At 48.0% G+C, this 20,000-nt stretch overlaps 1 protein-coding gene across 4 annotated transcripts in view; it reads right to left on the minus strand.

Annotated features, from left to right (window-relative positions):
* Positions 1-20,000, minus strand: part of LOC110504622 (transcription factor COE1-A-like) — a 144,922-nt gene that overhangs the window by 58,692 nt on the left and 66,230 nt on the right. For all 4 annotated transcript variants that reach the window (XM_036969992.1, XM_036969989.1, XM_036969988.1 and 1 more), the window contains exons 7-10: positions 18,881-18,962; positions 18,575-18,716; positions 15,075-15,205; positions 13,245-13,371 (exon numbers count right to left, since the gene is read on the minus strand). In XM_036969992.1, the coding sequence (XP_036825887.1) occupies positions 13,245-13,371; positions 15,075-15,205; positions 18,575-18,716; positions 18,881-18,962 (482 nt within the window). The remainder of the gene's footprint in view (positions 1-13,244; positions 13,372-15,074; positions 15,206-18,574; positions 18,717-18,880; positions 18,963-20,000) is intronic.

The raw sequence follows: 20,000 nt of genomic DNA on the forward strand, positions 1-20,000 counted from the left end.
TTCTCCCCGCTTCGATGAAAACACAGAGCCACCAACGCGCGCCATCATTGCTCACAAGGATTGTAAAGTCTCGTTCTCTATGGCCGACGGAGTAAGACATTTAAGCCTGTTAACCCTCGCTAGGCTGTCAGCCCAGAGCCGCGTCATCAGAGCATGTGAAGAGTTTATGGACATATTAAATCTCTCCCTATCCCAGACTGCTGTCCCCATTTGCTTCAAGATGTCCACCATTGTTCCTGTACCCAAGAATACGAAGGTAAATGAAGTAAATGACTAATACCCATAGCACTCATTTCTGTCATCATGAAGCACTAACTCACGGCCTTGGGTCTGAACCCTGCCTTATGCAACTGGGTCCTGGACTTCCTGATGGGTCAACCCCAGGTTCATAAAGGTAGGCAACAACACCTCCACCACGTTAATCCTCAACACTGGGGGCCCCACAAGGGTGCGTGCTTAGGTCCCTCCTGTACTCCCTTTTCACCCATGACTGCGGGGCCCCGCACGCCTCCAACTCAATCATCAGATTTGCTGACAACACAACACCAATTACCAACAACGACGAGACAGCCTAGAGGGAGGAAATGAGGGCCCTGATGTGGTTTTGCCAGGAAAATAACCTTTCCCTCAACATCAACAAAACAAAGGAGCTGATCGTGGACTTCAGGAGACAGCAGAGGGAGCACGCCCCTATCCACATCGACGGTCTGCAGTGGAGAAGGTGGAAAGCTTCAAGTTCTTCAGCGCCTCTTCAACCTCAGGAGGCTGAAGAAAGTCTGCATGGCCCCTCAGTCCCTCACAAAGTTCTACAAATACGCCAATGAGAGCATCCTGTCAGACTGTATCACCTCCTGGTACAGCAATTTCACCGTCCACAACCGCAAGGCTCTCCAGAGGGTGGTGCGGTCCGCCCAACGCATCACCAGGGCACAATGCTTGCCCTCAAGGACATCTACAGCACGCTGTGTGTCACATGAAGACCAAGAAGATCCTCAAGGTTCTCAGCCAGCCATGGCCTGTTCACCCTGCTACCATTTAAAAGACAGAGACAGTACTGGTGCATCAAAGCTGGGACCGAGAGACTAAAACCAGCTTATATCTCCAAGCCATCAGACTGTTAAATAGTCACCACTAGCCGGCCTCCGCCCAGTACCCTGCCCTGAAGTTAGTCACTGTTACAAGCTGGCTACCACCTGGTACTCTACCATGCTTTGCATGCTTGTGGCATTTGCTCAAACAGCTTCATGAGGTAGTCAACTGGAATGCATTTCATTAACAGGCGTGCCTTGTGAAAAGTTCATTTGTGGAATTTTTCTCATTCTTAACTTCTTGGTGACAGGGGGCAGTATTTTCACGTCCGGATGAAATGCATGCCCAAATTCAACTTCCTGCTACTCATCCCCAGAAGATAAGATATGCATATTATTAGTAGATTTGGATAGAAGACACTCTGAAGTTTCTAAAACTGTTTGAATCATGTCTGTGACTATAACAGAACCTATTTAGCAGGTGAAACCCCGAGGACAAACCATACAGATTTATTTTTGAGGTCACTCTCTTTTCAATGAGATTTCATTGGGAATCCAGATTTCTAAGGGATCTTCTTCCAGTTCCTATCGCTTCCACTGGATGTCAGCAGTCTTTAGAAATTGGTTGAGGTTTTCCCTTTGTGTAATGAAGAAGTACGGCCATCTTGAACGATGGTAACTTGAAGTGTACTGTTAGAGGCGAGTGGCGAGTGACCAGAAAGCTAGCCACAGTTTGTTTTCCTCCTGTATTGAACACAGATCATCCCGTCTTCAATTGTATCAATTATTTACGTAAAAAAATACAAAGTTGTATTGCAGAAGTAGTTTGAAATGTTTTGGAAAAGGTTACTGTCATGTACTGTCATGTTGTCTTGTCTCTGTCCTTTCCCTTCACCCTGTCTCCCTCTGCTGGTCGTGTTAGGTTACCTTTTCTCCCCCGCTTTCCCCCAGCTGTCCCTTGTCTCCTCTAACTACCCATTCACCCCGTTCCCCACCTGTTCCCTTTTTCCCTCTGATTAGGTCCCTATATCTCTCTCTGTTTCTGCTCCTGTCCTTGTCGGATTCTTGTTTGTTTGTGTCATTCATGCCTGAACCAGACTGCCGTCATGTTTGCTGTAAACTTGTCCTGTCCTGTCGGAATCTGCCGGTCCATCTGAGCCTACCTATGCTTGGTAATTAAAGAAGCTCTGTTTAAGTTGATTCGCTTTTGGGTCCTCATTCACGCACCGTAACAGAAGAATCCGACCAAGAATGGACCCAGCGACTTCGGATCCTCTCCACTCAGCCGTCGAGATCCAGGGAGCGATGCTAGGCAGACACGAGCAGGAATTGTCTGCTGCTCGACATGCCGTTGAGACCCTGGCCACCCAAGTCTCCAACCTCACAGAACAGGTTCACCATCTCCGCCTCGATCCACCGGCCACTTCCAGGGCTTTCGAATCTCCGGAGCCCAGAATCAATAACCCGCCGTGTTACTCTGGGGAGCCCACTGAATGCCGCTCGTTCCTCACCCAGTGTGATATTGTGTTTTCTCTCCAGCCCAACACTTACTCCAGGAGCACTGCTCGTGTCGCCTACGTCATATCTCTCCTTATTGGACGGGCTCGTGAGTGGGGCACGGCAATCTGGGAGGCAAGGGCTGAGTGTACTAACCAGTATCAAGACTTTAAGGAGGAGATGATACGGGTTTTTGATCGATCTGTTTTTGGGGAGGAGGCTTCCAGGGCCCTGTCTTCCCTATGTCAAGGCAATCGATCCATAACAGACTACTCTATTGAGTTTCGCACTCTTGCTGTCTCCAGTGGCTGGAACGAGCCGGCCTTGCTCGCTCGTCTTCTGGAGGGTTTCCGCGCAGAGGTAAAGGATGAGATTCTCTCCCGGGAGGTTCCTTCCAGCGTGGATTCCTTGATTGAACTCGCTATTCGCATTGAGCGACGGGTTGATCTTCGTCACCGAGCTCGTGGAAAGGAGCTCGCGCTCTCCGTCGCCTCCCTCTCCGCATCACTACCATCTTCCTCTGCCGGCTCGGGTGCTGAGCCCATGCAGCTGGGAGGTATCCGCATCTCGACTAAGGAGAGGGAACGGAGAATCACCAACCGCCTCTGTCTCTATTGCGGTTTCGCTGGTCATTTTGTCACTTCATGTCCAGTAAAAGGCCAGAGCTCGTCAGTAAGCGGAGGGCTACTGGTGAGCGCTACTACTCCTGTCTCTCCTTCAAGATCCTGCACTACCTTGTCGGTCCATCTACGCTGGACCGGTTCGTCAGCTTCCTGCAGTGCCTTAATAGACTCTGGGGCGGAGGGCTGTTTTATGGACGAGACCTGGGCTCGGGAACATGACATTCCTCTCAGACAGTTAAAGGAGCCCACGGCCTTGTTCGCCCTGGATGGTAGTCCTCTCCCCAGGATTCAGCGTGAGACGCTACCTTTAACCCTCACTGTTTCTGGTAATCATAGTGAAACCATTTATTTTTTAATTTTTCGTTCACCTTTTACACCTGTTGTTTTGGGCCATCCCTGGCTAGTTTGTCATAATCCTTCCATTAATTGGTCTAGTAATTCTATCCTCTCCTGGAACGTCTCTTGTCATGTGAAATGTTTAATGTCTGCTATCCCTCCTGTTTCCTCTGTCTCTTCTTCACAGGAGGAGCCTGGTGATTTGACAGGGGTGCCGGAGGAATATCACGATCTGCGCACGGTGTTCAGTCGGTCCAGGGCCACCTCTCTTCCTCCACACCGGTCGTATGATTGTAGTATTGATCTCCTTCCGGGAACCACCCCCCCCCCCGGGGTAGACTATACTCTCTGTCGGCTCCCGAACGTAAGGCTCTCGAAGATTATTTGTCTGTAGCTCTTGACGCCGGTACCATAGTCCCCTCCTCCTCTCCCGCCGGAGCGGGGTTTTTTTTTGTCAAGAAGAAGGACGGGTCTCTGCGCCCCTGCATAGATTATCGAGGGCTGAATGACATAACAGTGAAGAATCGTTATCCGCTTCCTCTTATGTCTTCAGCCTTCGAGATCCTGCAGGGAGCCAGGTTTTTCACTAAGTTGGACCTTCGTAACGCTTACCATCTCGTGCGCATCAGGGAGGGGGACGAGTGGAAGACGGCGTTTAACACTCCGTTAGGGCACTTTGAATACCGGGTTCTTCCTTTCGGCCTCGCTAACGCTCCAGCTGTCTTTCAGGCATTAGTCAATGATGTCCTGAGAGACATGCTGAACATCTTTGTTTTCGTTTACCTTGACGATATCCTGATTTTTTCACCGTCACTCCAGATTCATGTTCAGCACGTTCGACGTGTCCTCCAGCGCCTTTTAGAGAATTGTCTTTTTGTGAAGGCTGAGAAGTGCACTTTTCATGCCTCCTCCGTCACATTTCTCGGTTCTGTTATTTCCGCTGAAGGCATTAAGATGGATCCCGCTAAGGTCCAAGCTGTCATTGATTGGCCCGTCCCTAAGTCACGCGTCGAGCTGCAGCGCTTTCTCGGCTTCGCGAACTTCTATCGTCGTTTCATCCGTAATTTCGGTCAGGTGGCAGCTCCTCTCACAGCCCTTACTTCTGTCAAGACGTGCTTTAAGTGGTCCGTTTCCGCCCAGGGAGCTTTTGATCTCCTCAAGAATCGTTTTACATCCGCTCCTATCCTTGTTACACCTGACGTCTCTAGACAGTTCGTTGTCGAGGTTGACGCATCAGAGGTGGGAGTGGGAGCCATCCTTTCTCAGCGCTCCCTCTCTGACGACAAGGTCCACCCATGCGCGTATTTTTCTCATCGCCTGTCGCCGTCGGAACGTAACTATGATGTGGGTAACCGCGAACTGCTCGCCATCCGGTTAGCCCTAGGCGAATGGCGACAGTGGTTGGAGGGGGCGACCGTTCCTTTTGTCGTTTGGACTGACCATAGGAACCTTGAGTACATCCGTTCTGCCAAACGACTTAATGCGCGTCAGGCGCGTTGGGCGCTGTTTTTCGCTCGTTTCGAGTTCGTGATTTCTTATCGTCCGGGCTCTAAGAACACCAAGCCTGATGCTTTGTCTCGTCTCTTCAGTTCTTCAGTAGCCTCCACTGACCCCGAGGGGATTCTCCCTGAGGGGCGTGTTGTCGGGTTGACTGTCTGGGGAATTGAGAGGCAGGTAAAGCAAGCACTCACTCAAACTCCGTCGCCGCGCGCTTGTCCTAGGAACCTTCTTTTCGTTCCCGTTCCTACTCGTCTGGCCGTTCTTCAGTGGGCTCACTCTGCCAAGTTAGCCGGCCACCCTGGCGTTCGGGGTACGCTTGCTTCCATTCGCCAGCGTTTCTGGTGGCCCACCCGGGAGCATGACACGCGTCGTTTCGTGGCTGCTTGTTCGGTCTGCGCGCAGACTAAGTCCGGTAACTCTCCTCCTGCCGGCCGTCTCAGGCCGCTTCCTATTCCCTCTCGACCGTGGTCTCACATCGCCTTAGATTTTGTCACCGGACTGCCTTCGTCAGCGGGGAAGACTGTTATTCTTACGGTTGTCGATAGGTTCTCTAAGGCGGCTCATTTCATTCCCCTTGCTAAGCTTCCTTCTGCTAAAGAGACGGCACAAATCATCATCGAGAATGTTTTCAGAATTCATGGCCTTCCGTCAGACGTCGTTTCGGACAGAGGTCCGCAATTCACGTCTCAATTTTGGAGGGAGTTTTGCCGTTTGATTGGGGCTTCCGTCAGTCTCTCTTCCGGCTTTCACCCCCAGTCTAACGGTCAAGCAGAACGGGCCAATCAGACTATTGGTCGCATCTTACGCAGTCTTTCTTTTCGCAACCCTGCGTCTTGGTCAGAACAGCTCCCCTGGGCAGAATACGCCCACAACTCGCTTCCTTCGTCTGCGACCGGGCTATCTCCTTTTCAGAGTAGCCTCGGGTACCAGCCTCCGTTGTTCTCATCTCAGTTCGCCGAGTCCAGCGTCCCCTCCGCTCAGGCTTTTGTCCAACGTTGCGAGCGCACCTGGAAGAGGGTCAGGTCTGCACTTTGCCGTTATAGGGCGCAGACTGTGAGAGCTGCTAATAAGCGTAGAACGAAGAGCCCTAGATATTGTCGCGGTCAGAGAGTTTGGCTCTCCACTCAGAACCTTCCCCTTAAGACGGCTTCTCGCAAGTTGACCCCGCGGTTCATTGGTCCATTCCGTATCTCTCAGGTCATTAATCCTGTCGCAGTGCGACTTCTTCTTCCGCGATATCTTCGTCGCGTCCACCCGGTCTTCCATGTCTCCTGTGTTAAGCCCGTTCTTCGCGCCCCCGCTCGTCTTCCCCCCCCCCCCCCCCCCCCCCCATCCTTGTCGAGGGCGCACCTATCTACAGGGTCCGTAAAATCTTGGACATGCGTCCTCGGGGCCGTGGTCATCAGTACCTAGTTGACTGGGAGGGGTACGGTCCTGAGGAGAGGAGTTGGGTTCCCTCTCGGGACGTGCTGGACCGTGCGCTGATTGATGATTTCCTCCGTTGCCGCCAGGTTTCCTCCTCGAGTGCGCCAGGAGGCGCTCGGTGAGTGGGGGGGTACTGTCATGTACTGTCATGTTGTCTTGTCTCTGTCCTTTCCCTTCACCCTGTCTCCCTCTGCTGGTCGTGTTAGGTTACCTTTTCTCCCCCGCTTTCCCCCAGCTGTCCCTTGTCTCCTCTAACTACCCATTCACCCCGTTCCCCACCTGTTCCCTTTTTCCCTCTGATTAGGTCCCTATATCTCTCTCTGTTTCTGCTCCTGTCCTTGTCGGATTCTTGTTTGTTTGTGTCATTCATGCCTGAACCAGACTGCCGTCATGTTTGCTGTAACCTTGTCCTGTCCTGTCGGAATCTGCCGGTCCATCTGAGCCTACCTATGCTTGGTAATTAAAGAAGCTCTGTTTAAGTTGATTCGCTTTTGGGTCCTCATTCACGCACCGTAACAGTTACAGGTAACTTTTGAGATATTTTGTAGTCACGTTGCGCAAGTTGGAACCGGTGTTTTTCTGGATCAAACGCGCCAAATAAATTGACATTTTGCATATATATCGACGGAATTAATCGAACAAAAGGACAATTTGTGATGTTTATGGGACATATTGGAGTGCCAACAAAAGAAGCTCATCGAAGGTAGGCATTAATTATATTTTTATTTCTGTGTTTTGTGTCGCGCCTGCAGGGTTGAAATATGCTTCTCTCTCTTTGTTTACGGAGGTGCTATCCTCAGATAATATTATAGTTTGCTTTTGCCGAAAAGCATTTTTGAAATCTGAATCTTGGCTTGGATTCACAACAAGTGTAGCTTTAATTTTCTATCTTGCATGTGTGATTTCATGAAAGTTAGATTTTTATAGTAATTTATTTGAATTTGGAGCTCTGCATTTTCACTGGCTTTTGGCCAGGTGGGACGCTAGCGTTCCACATATCCCAGAGAGGTTAATGTATTTGAGTAAATCAGTTGTGTTGTGACAAGGTAGGGGGGTATACAAAAGATAGCCCTATTTGGTAAAAGACCAAGTCCATATTATGGCAAGAACATCTCAAATAAGCAAAGAGAAATGACAGACCATCATTACTTTAAGACATGAAGGTCAGTCAATATAGAACATTCTAGAACTTTGAAAGTTTCTTCAAATGCAGTCGCAAAAACAATCAAGCGCTATGATGAAACTGGCTCTCATGAGGACTGCCACAGGAAAGGAACAACCAGAGTTACTTCTGCTGCAGAAGACAAGTTCATTAGAATTAATTGCACCTCAGATTGCAGCCCAAATAAATACTTCACAGAGTTCAAGTAACATCAACTGTTCAGAGGAGACTGCATGAATCAGGCCTTCATGGTCGAATTGCTGCAAAGAAGCATGGAGGAGGAGGTGTGAAAGGCACACTTAACCATCATGCCTACCACGTCATTCTGCAACTATACGCCATCCCATCTGGTTTGCGCTTAGGGACTATAATTTGTTTTTCAACAGGACAATGACCCAAAACACACCAAGACCAAGAAGGAGAGTGATGGAGTGCTGCATCAGATGAACTGTTCTCCACAATCACCCGACCTCAACCCAATTGATATGGTTTAGGATGAGTTGGACCACAGAGTGAATGAAAAGCAGTGCTCAGCATATGTGGGAATTCCTTCAAGACTGTTGGAAAAGCATTCATGAAGCTGGTTGAGAGAATGACAAGAGTGTGCAAAGCTGTCATCAAGGCAAAGGTTGGCTACTTTGAAGAATCTCAAATATAAAACATATTTTGATTTGTTTTAATCAAAATCAAATCAAATAAATGTATTTATATAGCCCTTCGTATATCAGCTGATATCTCAAAGTGCTGTACAGAAACCCAGCCTAAAACCCCAAACAGTAAGCAATGCAGGTGTAGAAGCACGGTGGCTAAAACTCCCTAGAAAGGCCAAAACCTAGGAAGAAACCTAGAGAGGAACCAGGCTATGAGGGAGTTTACCACTTTTTTGGTTACTACATGATTCCATATGTGTTATTTCATAGTTTTGATGTCTTCACTATTATTCTACCATGTAGAAAATAGTCAAAATAAAGAAAAAACCTTGAATGAGTTGGTGAGTCCAAACTTTTACATGGTACTGTTTATGCAGTATATTTATATTCCGGAATCTGACATTGCTCGTTCTGGTATTTCATAACTTATTTCCTTTCATATCTGGGGATTTGTGTGTCCAGTTTTGTATTGTTAAGGACCACTGTTAGACCTAGAAACATAAGCATTTTGCTGCACCTGCGATAATATCTGCTAAATATGTGTACGTGACCAATAACATTATGTTCGATTTATATGTGCTCCAGCAGCAGGGTCTTTTAATATCAGCAGTGATACGCGGTTGCTAAGCGAGGTGGCGACTGCATTCTGAAGAGGAAAGGATTGACTTCTGAATGAGAGACGTTCATCATCATGCACCTCCAACATGCGTCCCAAATGGCATCCTATTACCTGTATAGAGGATTACTTTTAATCAGGACCCATAGGGCTCATGTCAAAAGGATTGCACTATACAGGGTATAGGGTGCCATTTGGGACACATCCAATCTACAGCCAGAAGCCTGCCAGCACTTCACAGCTCTTTACAGCCCCTAACAGACCTCACAGGATTACAGCATTACATCTCTGCCTGGAGGAAGGGCTTGTAGCTTCTTTGATGAATGGTGATACATGTAAATGGACTTGTAGGAGAGAGAGAGAGGGAAGGAGAGAAAAGCAGGCTGCCCAGAATAAAAACAGCTTTACATGTGAAAATACACCCAGTTTCCTTTTCTCTACCCACTTCCCTGTGCTCTGTGTGTGTGTGTTAGGTCGTGGCCAAAAGTTTTGACAATGACACAAATATTAATTTTCACATAGTCTGCTGCCTCAGTTTGTATGATGGCAATTTGCATATACTCCAGAATGTTATGAAGAGTGATCAGATGAATTGCAATTAATTCCAAAGTCCCTCTTTGCCATAAAATTACAACAGAGTCCCCCCCAAAAAATTCTACTGCACTTCAGCCCTGACACAAAAGGACCAGCTGACATCATGTCAGTGATGATCTCGTTAACACAGGTATGAGTGTTGACGAGGACAAGGCTGGAGATCACTCTGTCATGCTGATTGAGTTCAAACAAAAGTCTGGAAGCTTCAAAAGGAGGGTGGTGCTTGGAATCATTGTTCTTCCTCTGTCAGCCATGGTTACCTGCAAGGAAACAGCATCATTGCTTTGCAGAAAAAGGGCTTCGCAGGCAAGGATATTGCTGCCAGTAAGATTGCACCTAAATCAACCATTTATCGGATCATCAAGAACTTCAAGGAGAGCGGTTCAATTGATGTGAAGAAGGCTTCAGGGCGCCCAAGAAAGTCCAGCATGCGCCAGGACCGTCTCCTAAAGTTGATTCAGCTGAGGGATCGGGGCACCACCAGTACAGAGCTTGCTCAGGAAAGGCAGCAGGCTGGTGTGAGTGCATCTGCACTCACAGTGAGACAAAGACTTTTGGAGGATGGCCTGGTGTTAAGAAGGGCAGCAAAGAAGCCACTTCTCTCCTGGAAAAACATCAGGGACAGACTGATATTCTGCAAAAGGTACAGGGATTGGACTGCTGAGGACTGGGGTAAAGTCAATTTCTCTGATGAATCCCCTTTCTGATTGTTTGGGGCATCCGGAAAAAAGCTTGTCCAGAGAAGACAAGGTGAGCGCTACCATCAGTCCTGTGTCATGCCAACAGTAAAGCATCCTGAGACCATTCATGTGTGGGGTTGCTTCTCAGCCAAGGGAGTGGGCTCACTCACAATTTTGCCGAAGAACACAGCCATGAATAAAGAATGATACCAACACATCCTCCGAGAGCAACTTCTCCCAACCATCCAGGAACAGTTTGGTGATGAACAATGCCTTTTCCAGCATGATGGAGCACCTTGCCACAAGGCAAAAGTGATAACTAAGTGGCTCGGGGAACAAAACATTTATATTTTGGGTCCATGGCCAGGAAACTCCCCAGACCTTAATCCCATTGACAACTTGTGGTCAATCCTCAAGAGGCGGGTGGACAAACAAAAACCCACAAATTCTGACAAACTCCAATATTGATTATGCAAGAATGGGCGGCCATCAGTCAGGATGTGGTCCAGAAGTTAATTGACAGCATGCCAGGGCAGATTGCAGAGGTCAATAACAGCCTTTGACACATATGAAATGCTTGTAATTATACTTCAGTATTCCATAGTAACATCTGACACAAATATCTAAAGACACTGAAGCAGCAAACTTTGTGGAAATTAATATTTGTCATTTTCAAAACTTTTGGCCACGACTGTACAGTATGTGTTTCTGTGTGTGTATGTGTGTGTGTGTGTGTGTGTGTGTGTGTGTGTGTTTATTCCAGTAGTAGCAGCAGTATTGTGTGTGATGAATTAATTAGGTCTGTGAGCAGGCAGCATGTGGTTCCTCTCCCCAACACAAGTTGATTAGTGATACCAGCTGTCCCCCGTGTGTGTGTGAATGTGTATGTGTGTGTGTGCATGTCAATGTGCCATGCCCTTGCCAGCTGCCAGGCCACACCATGCCAGTACTATATGATTACCCACTGGCACTAAACCCAGACTGGAGCCAACCACCAGCCAGGAGGCCAAGATGGCCGACCATGGTAATCCCATAGTCCCTTCTACCCTTCTCCCATCTCTTCTCCTTTCATTGCTCCTCACTCCCCTCTCTCCCCACTCCTCTCCCATCCCTCTCCTCTCTCCCCCTCTGCTTTCATTTCTCCTCACTCCCCTCTCTCCCCACTCCTCTCCTATCCCTCTCCTCTCTCCACCTCTGCTTTCATTTCTCCTCACTAACCTCTCTCCACACTCCTCTCCTATCCCTCTCCTCTCTCCCCCTCTGCTTTCATTGCTCCTCACTCCCCTCTCTCCCCACTCCTCTCCCATCCCTCTCCTCTCTCCCCCTCTGCTTTCATTTCTCCTCACTCCCCTCTCTCCCCACTCCTCTCCTATCCCTCTCCTCTCTCCACCTCTGCTTTCATTTCTCCTCACTAACCTCTCTCCACACTCCTCTCCTATCCCTCTCCTCTCTCCCCCTCTGCTTTCATTGCTCCTCACTCCCCTCTCTCCCACTCCTCTCCTATCCCTCTCCTCTCTCCTGCTCTGCTTTCATTTCTCCTCACTCCCCTCTCTCCACTCTCTCCTCTCATCCCCAGTGTATATGTTAAATTAAGGTGTATTTACCTGGGAATATGTAGCATCAGGTGTGTTAAATTAAGGTGTATTTACCTGGGAATAAGTAGCGTCAGGTGTGTTAAATTAAGGTGTATTTACCTGGGAATATGTAGCATCAGGTGTGTTAAATTAAGGTGTATTTACCTGGGAATATGTAGCGTCAGGTGTGTTAAATTAAGGTGTATTTACCTGGGAATATGTAGCATCAGGTGTGTTAAATTAAGATGTATTTACCTGGGAATAAGTAGCGTCAGGTGTGTTAAATTAAGGTGTATTTACCTGGGAATATGTAGCGTCAGGTGTGTTAAATTAAGGTGTATTTACCTGGGAATATGTAGCGTCAGGTGTGTTAAATTAAGGTGTATTTACCTGGGAATATGTAGCGTCAGCTGTGTTAAATTAAGGTGTATTTACCTGGGAATATGTAGCATCAGGTGTGTTAAATTAAGGTGTATTTACCTGGGAATATGTAGCATCAGGTGTGTTAAATTAAGGTGTATTTACCTGGGAATATGTAGCGTCAGCTGTGTTAAATTAAGGTGTATTTACCTGGGAATATGTAGCATCAGGTGTGTTAAATTAAAATGTATTTACCTGGGAATATGTAGCGTCAGCTGTTTTAAATTAAGATGTATTTACCTGGGAATATGTAGCATCAGGTGTGTTAAATTAAGATGTATTTACCTGGGAATATGTAGCATCAGGTGTGTTAAATTAAGATGTATTTACCTGGGAATATGTAGCATCAGGTGTGTTAAATTAAGGTGTATTTACCTGGGAATATGTAGCGTCAGGTGTGTTAAATTAAGATGTATTTACCTGGGAATATGTAGCGTCAGGTGTGTTAAATTAAGATGTATTTACCTGGGAATATGTAGCATCAGGTGTGTTAAATTAAGATGTATTTAACTGGGAATATGTAGCGTCAGGTGTGTTAAATTAAGGTGTATTTACCTGGGAATATGTAGCGTCAGGTGTGTTAAATTAATGTTATTTACCTGGGAATAAGTAGCGTCAGGTGTGTTAAATTAAGGTGTATTTACCTGGGAATATGTAGCGTCAGGTGTGTTAAATTAAGATGTATTTACCTGGGAATATGTAGCGTCAGGTGTGTTAAATTAAGGTGTATTTACCTGGGAATATGTAGCGTCAGGTGTGTTAAATTAAGATGTATTTACCTGGGAATATGTAGCGTCAGGTGTGTTAAATTAAGATGTATTTACCTGGGAATAAGTAGCGTCAGGTGTGTTAAATTAAGGTGTATTTACCTGGGAATATGTAGCATCAGGTGTGTTAAATTAAGGTGTATTTACCTGGGAATATGTAGCGTCAGGTGTGTTAAATTAAGATGTATTTACCTGGGAATATGTAGCATCAGGTGTGTTAAATTAAGGTGTATTTACCTGGGAATATGTAGCGTCAGGTGTGTTAAATTAAGGTGAATTTACCTGGGAATATGTAGCGTCAGGTGTGTTAAATTAAGGTGTATTTACCTGGGAATATGTAGCGTCAGGTGTGTTAAATTAAGGTGTATTTACCTGTGTATATGAAGCGTCCAGGTGTGCCCTTGCAGAACTGTTTAGACTTGTATGACAGAGTGACCTCTACAACCCCAGGAATGTGTCTTGGGGGAGTCTGCACCCGGATGGCGTGGGCTGTGATGAGCTACGAAGGGGGACAGGGGACAAAGGAAGGTTGTAATATTACATATCTACTTCACTTGCTAGAGGTGTCACTACAGACCCTGGTTCGATTCAAGGCTGTATCACAACCGGCCGTGATTGGGAGTCCCATAGGGTGGTGCACGATTGGCCCAGCGTAGTCCGAGTTTGGCCGGGGTATTCATTGTATCTCATTGTAAATAAGAAGTTGTTCTTAACTGACAGTTAAAAAAAGGTTAAATAACATTTTAATAAAAACAAGTTCTATACAGTGACTTTGGAAAGTATTCAGACCCCTAGACTTTTTCCACATTTTGTTAGGTTACAGCCTTTTTATTTTTGTGAAGAAAAAAAACAAAAAAACAACTGAAATATCACATTTACATAAGTATTCAGACCGTTTCCTCAGTACTTTGTTGAAGCACCTTTGGCAGTGATTTCAGCCTTGAGTCTTCTTGGGTATTACACTACAAGCTTAGCACACCTGTATTTGGGGAGTTTCTCCCATTCTTCTCTGCAGATCCTCTCAAGCTCTGTCAGGTTGGATGGGGAGCGTCGATGTACAGCTACTTTCAATTCTCTCTCCAGAGATGTTTGATTGAGTTCAAGTCTGGGCTCTGGCTGGGCCACTCAAGGACATTCAGAGACTTGTCCCGAAGTCTTGTCTGTCTGCTTAGGGTCGTTGTCATGTTGGAAAGTGAACCTTTCACCCCAGTCTGAGGTCCTGAGCGTTCTGGAGCAGGTTTTCATCAAGGATCTCTCTGTACTTTGCTCCGTTCATCTTTCACTCAACCCTGACTAGTCTCCCAGTTCCTGCCACTGAAAGATATCCTCACAGCATGATGCTGCCACCACCATGCTTCACCTTAGGGATGCTGCCACCACCATGCTTCACCTTAGGGATGCTGCCACCACCATGCTTCACCTTAGGGATGGTGCCACCACCATGCTTCACCGTAGGGATGGTGCCATCACCATGCTTCACCGTAGGGATGGTGCCACCACCATGCTTCACCTTAGGGATGCCGCTACCACCATGCTTCAACTTAGGGATGGTGCCAGGTTTCCCACAGACGTGGCTCTTGGCATTCAGGCCAAACAGTTAAATTTTGCTTTCATCAGACCAAACAATCTTGTTTCTCATGGTCTGAGAGTCCTTTAGGTGCATTTTGGCAAACTCCAAGCAGGCTGTCATGTACCTTTTACTGAGGAGTGTCTTCCGTCTGGCCACTCTACCATAAAGGCCTGATTGGTTAAGTGCTACAGAGATGGTTGTCCTTCCGGAAGGTTCTCTCATCTCCACAGGGGAACTCTGGAGCTCTGTCAGTGACCATCGGGTTCTTGGTCAGCTCCCTGACCAAGGATCTTCTTCCCCGATTGCTCAATTTGGCCAGGCGACCAGCTCCACAAAGAGCCTTGGTGGTTCCAAACTTCTAACCCTCACCCTAACCCCAAAAAACTATATTTAACCCTTGCTACTAACCCTAACTCTTAGCGTAATTCTAACCTTAGCCCTAAACCCCCCAGAAATAACATTTGACCTCGTGGGACCAACAAAATGTCCCGAAGTTGGTGAAACTTTTGTTTGTTCACTATTTTTAGTCAATCAAACAAACAAACACACACACACACACACACACACACACACACATACATACACACACACACACACACACACACAAACAAACAGATTAGTGTGCTACTGACCTCACTCCAGACCAGCATGGTACCGAATATGACCTGAAGTCCATCAAAGAAGTTTTCTCCAATGATAATTACTGTAGCCCCGCCTGTAGTCCAGCCCTCACTGGGGCTGATGGCCTTGATACAAGGGGTGGCTGTTGAGGGAGGGAGATCAGAAATATAGCTTTAACTCCCACAGTACAGTTTCTCCCTTCTGATTGATTCTATGAAGAGAAAAACTAAATTCTCCAATTCATAAGTAGGTCTGCTGTGAGGCGTAATACCGACCCCTGGATCTTATGATTACAGGCTTTACATTACTGGATCAAATTGGAGAAAAGAACAGCAGTGGAATTACAAATAAATAATTAATAAAGGCTTAATCTCCTCAATTTTACAGATCTCAGCTTGTCAGACATGATGTCATTCTCCAAAGCAGGGTAATCCACTTTACTACAGAATGACTTCTGCTCTTTCCCTTCCCTTCTCTTCTGCCTCTCTCTCCTCTCTTTCTTTACCCTCCTCTCTCTCTCTGTCATCCTTCCCTTTGCTCTCTCTTCACTCTCCTCTCTCTCCCCTCCCTCCTCTGCCTCTCTCCCTTTTCATCTCTCCCCCTCTTCATCCTGCAAGTATTTTCATCGACCCTGATGGCGTGTGTGTGTGTGAGTCAACCAGATGGTGAAACATGAATCCATGTGATATGATTAACATTTGGGGTCTTCCTCGCTGCCATCTGTTGTGTTCGTTGCTCATCTAGTACTGCCTATCACAAGCCCTGATACCGCAATACATATCATTGTGCGCTGATTGCCTAGTACTGCCTCAAACAGGCCCTGATAGCGCAATACATATCATTGTGCGCTGATTGCCTAGTACTGCCTCAAACAGGCCCTGATACTTCACAAAACACTTAGAGGTCCTCCTCTCCTCTCCTCTCCTCTCCTCTCCTCTCCTCTCCTCTCCTCTCCCATGCATCCTTCTTCTCTCAGTTCTCCTCTCTCTCCCCCATGCTCCCTGACTCTCTTCCCTGTAATGTTGTGTTCTCCCCCACTCTCTTCCCTGTAATGTTGTGTTCTCCCACACTCTCTTCCCTGTAATGTTTTGTTCTCCCCCACTCTCTTCCCTGTAATGTTGTGTTGTCCCCCACTCTCTTCCCTGTAATGTTGTGTTCTCCCCCACTCTCTTCACTGTAATGTTGTGTTCTCCCCCACTCTCTTCCCTGTAATGTTTTGTTCTCCCCCTGCTCTATTCCTCCTTCTATTCCTTATTTCCTCCCTCTCCATATAGGCCCTGGTGTAAAATACTACACCATTTAGGGAATAGGGTGCCATTTGGGACACAGACCTAGAAAATAGTCATCACAGCGACTTAAAACTTAACGCTGAATCTTAATGTAATCTAGTGTGCGCTATCACCCAAATCCAGTCGTAGTTTGATCACAATGGTCCCTGGGGTTGAGGTCGTTCCACACAGGAAAAATATGTTCCTGTTATTTACCGTCAGGGAAAAGATAATGAGAATCTAACTGGATTACTTTGAGTTGGAGGAATCTGAGCAGGCTCTAAATCATTACAAGGTATTAGGGGTTTCAGTGTGCGTGTGTGTGCGTGTGTGTTCGCGCGAGATCGAGCACGCTTGTGTGTGTTAACCTGGGAAAAGCTTTGGGGGGGGGGGGGGGGGGGGGGGAGAGAGATAGAGGCTGGAGGATAAACCCAGCCAGGTCTCATAGGAAATAAGCTCAGCGTTGTCTTTAAGCTTCCTGGGCTCTCATGAACCATAGTCCTGCTACGACACATGGTCCTCATAAGACACTATGGCAGTTCTAACAAGAGCCGGCCACTGGGGGAATACAGGATTCACTGCTGCTCTCATCATCTTAGAGGGAAAAGGAAGGAGAGGAGAGGGGGTGATAGGAGAGGAAAAGGAAGGAGAGGAGAGGGGGGGATAGGAGAGGAAAAGGAAGGAGAGGAGAGGGGGGATAAGAGAGGAAAAGGAAGGAGAGGAAAGGAGAGGGGGAGAACAGAGAAAAAGGAAGGAGAGAAGGGGGTGAGAAGAGAGGAAAAGGAAAGGGAGGAGAGGAGAGGAGAGGAGAGGGAAGGAAGGAAGGAAGGAAGGAAGGAAGGAAGGAGAGGAGAGGAGAGGAGAGGAGAGGAGAGGAGAGGAAAAGGAAGGAGAGAAGGGGGGGAGAGGAGAGGAGAGGAGAGGAGAGGGAAGGAAGGAAGGAAGGAAGGAAGGAAGGAAGGAAGGAAGGAAGGAGAGGAGAGGAGAGGAGAGGAGAGGAGAGGAGAGGAGAGGAGAGGAGAGGAGAGGAGAGGAGAGGAAAAGGAAGGAGAGGAGAGGAGAGGAGAGGAGAGGAGAGGAGAGGAGAGGAGAGGAGAGGAGAGGGGGAGAAGAGAGGAAAAGGAAGGAGAGGAGAGGAGAGGTGAGAAGAGAGGAAAGGGAAGGAGAGGGGGAGAAGAGAGGAAAAGGAAGGAGAGGAGGGGGGAGAAGAGAGAGAAATAAAGTGAGGGAAGAGGGTGGTATTGATAGAGTTGAGGAGGGAGAAGGAGAGAAGGGGGGAGAAGAGAGGAAAAGGGAGGAGAGGAGAGGAGAGGAAAGGAGAGGAGAGGAAATGGAAGGAGAGGGGGGGAGAAGAGAGGAGAGGAGAGGAGAGGTGAGAAGAGAGGAAAGGGAAGGAGAGGAGAGGTGAGAAGAGAAGAGAGGAAAAGGAAGGAGAGGAGGGGGAGAAGAGAAAGAAATAAAGTGAGGGAAGAGGGTGGTATTGATAGAGGAGGAGGGAGAAGGAGAGGAGAGGAGCGGGGGAGAAGAGAGGAAAAAGAAGGAGAGGAGAGGAGAGGAGAGGGGGAGAAGAGAGGAAAAGAGAGGAGAGGAGAGGAGAGGGGGGAGGAGAGAGGAAAAGGAAGGAGAGGAGAGGAGAAGAGGTGAGAAGAGAGGAAAAGGAAGGAGAGGAGAGGAGAGGGGGGATAAGAGAGGAGAAGGAAGGAGAGGAGAGGAGAGGGGGAGAAGAGAGGAAAGGGAAGGAGAGGAGAGGAGAGGGGGGAGAAGAGAGGAAAAGGAAGGAGAGGAGAGGAGAGGAGAGGGGGAGAAGAGAGGAAAGGGAAGGAGAGGAGAGGAGAGGAGAGGAGAGGAGAGGGGGGAGAAGAGAGGAAAAGGAAGGAGAGGAGAGGAGAGGGGGGAGAAGAGAGGAAAAGGAAGGAGAGGAGAGGGGGGAGAAGAGAGGAAAAGGAAGGAGAGGAGAGGAGAGGAGAGGGGGAGAAGAGAGGAAAGGGAAGGAGAGGAGAGGAGAGGAGAGGAGAGGGGGGAGAAGAGAGGAAAAGGAAGGAGAGGAGAGGAGAGGGGGGAGAAGAGAGGAAAAGGAAGGAGAGGAGAGGGGGGAGAAGAGAGGAAAAGGAAGGAGAGGAGAGGAGAGGGGGAGAAGAGAGGAAAAGGAAGGAGAGGAGAGGGGAGAAGAGAGAGAAATAAAGTGAGGGAAGAGGGAGGTAGTGATAGAGTTGAGGATCGAGAAAAAGATAGAGAGAGTTTACCATGCTCCAGGTACGAGGGTGTTCCTTCTGAAGGGTCTTGTCTCCTGGCCCGGCGACCGTGTTTAGAGTTGTTGTGGACAAACATGTTGTCAGACACAGAGAGGACATGTCCGTCCACACTCACCGTGGTAGACACCACCACCTGGGACAGACAGGGACAGGAGGCACAAAAGACATAGAGGAAAAGGGGACAGGGGTACAGACAAGGACACGTGAGACAGAACCTGAAAGCTACCATCAAACAGCATTACTGTTGTGTCTAATGAAATTATGTAAAATTAGGCTTTATGGTTCTCTCTCTCCCACCTGAAAACGTCTCATGTCTCGTGGGTTCCCTGCATTCTTCAGACAGTTCTGGTTGCATTTCAGGAAGAACTTGAGGAAGAACCTGGAGAGAGAGGAGACCAGAAAACAGTCTCATGCATCATCGCTTTTGTTTCCTGACCCAATAGAGCTGCGTTTAATCAGACAGCAATGAGAGCAGCCGCGCACTGTCTGTGTGTGTGTACCCCACAAGGTGTTTTGATGCATCTGGTGCAGTTGTGCAGTAGTTAGAGGGAAGGTGCCTGCCTACTTCCCACCTGCTTGTAACCCTCTCGCTTACAGCTTGCTTCCGCTGGCGAGCACTTGTGGCAAACCGAGAAGCAAGCTCTGCATGTAAGCCTTCACTTGCCAGTATACAGCCTCTCCTTCACCAAGACGCCTGCCGGGCCTCCTCGTGGTAACACCCGTTAACTGGGCGTCCCAGTGGTCCCAGGCTCACTCGGCAGGGGATCTTGGAGCTACAGCGGTACCCAGAGTTGCAGTGCACAGGCCCACATTATGTGGACACGCCCTGGCATCGGCCAACCACCGTGCCACTGCCATGTGGGTAAGTCTGGGAAGACAAAGTTTATGGGAGCTCACTCTGTGAGAAAAGTAACATGCTGGCGGCGTGCAACAGGCGGTGGTTCCACGGAGGTGCTGGTCGTCTTTTCCATGTCACCAGAGCCCATTCCAACAGCGAAGAAATTATGTTGGGACAAGCACATCCTCTATGTCCCCTATGTGCCCTATGTCTCCTTGTACACAGATGACTGCGCTCGTGGCCCGTACCCCAGAAGCTGTACAAGCCACCCTCACAGCAGCTGTTAGAGCATACAGCAGAATGGGGCTGTCTGTTAACATCCCAAAACAGAGGTCCCATGTCAGTGGTCATCTGATCCTCCTCCTGAAACACATTCTCCATCTCAGACTCATTCCCTGGCTGCTGTAACACACTTTAAATACCTTGGAAGCATCCTCTCGGAAGACTGTGACATTGACCAGGATTTCCAGAATCTTCTGATCGGCAGGGGAAGGTTTAAAAAAACAAACAACCACAAATCAACCAGCACCTACAAACCAAAGTTGCAGTCCACCAGGCAGTGTGTGTATCTACACTCCT

The sequence above is a fragment of the Oncorhynchus mykiss genome, chromosome 31, assembly GCF_013265735.2.
Source record: "Oncorhynchus mykiss isolate Arlee chromosome 31, USDA_OmykA_1.1, whole genome shotgun sequence".
Taxonomy (NCBI): Eukaryota; Metazoa; Chordata; class Actinopteri; order Salmoniformes; family Salmonidae; genus Oncorhynchus; species Oncorhynchus mykiss.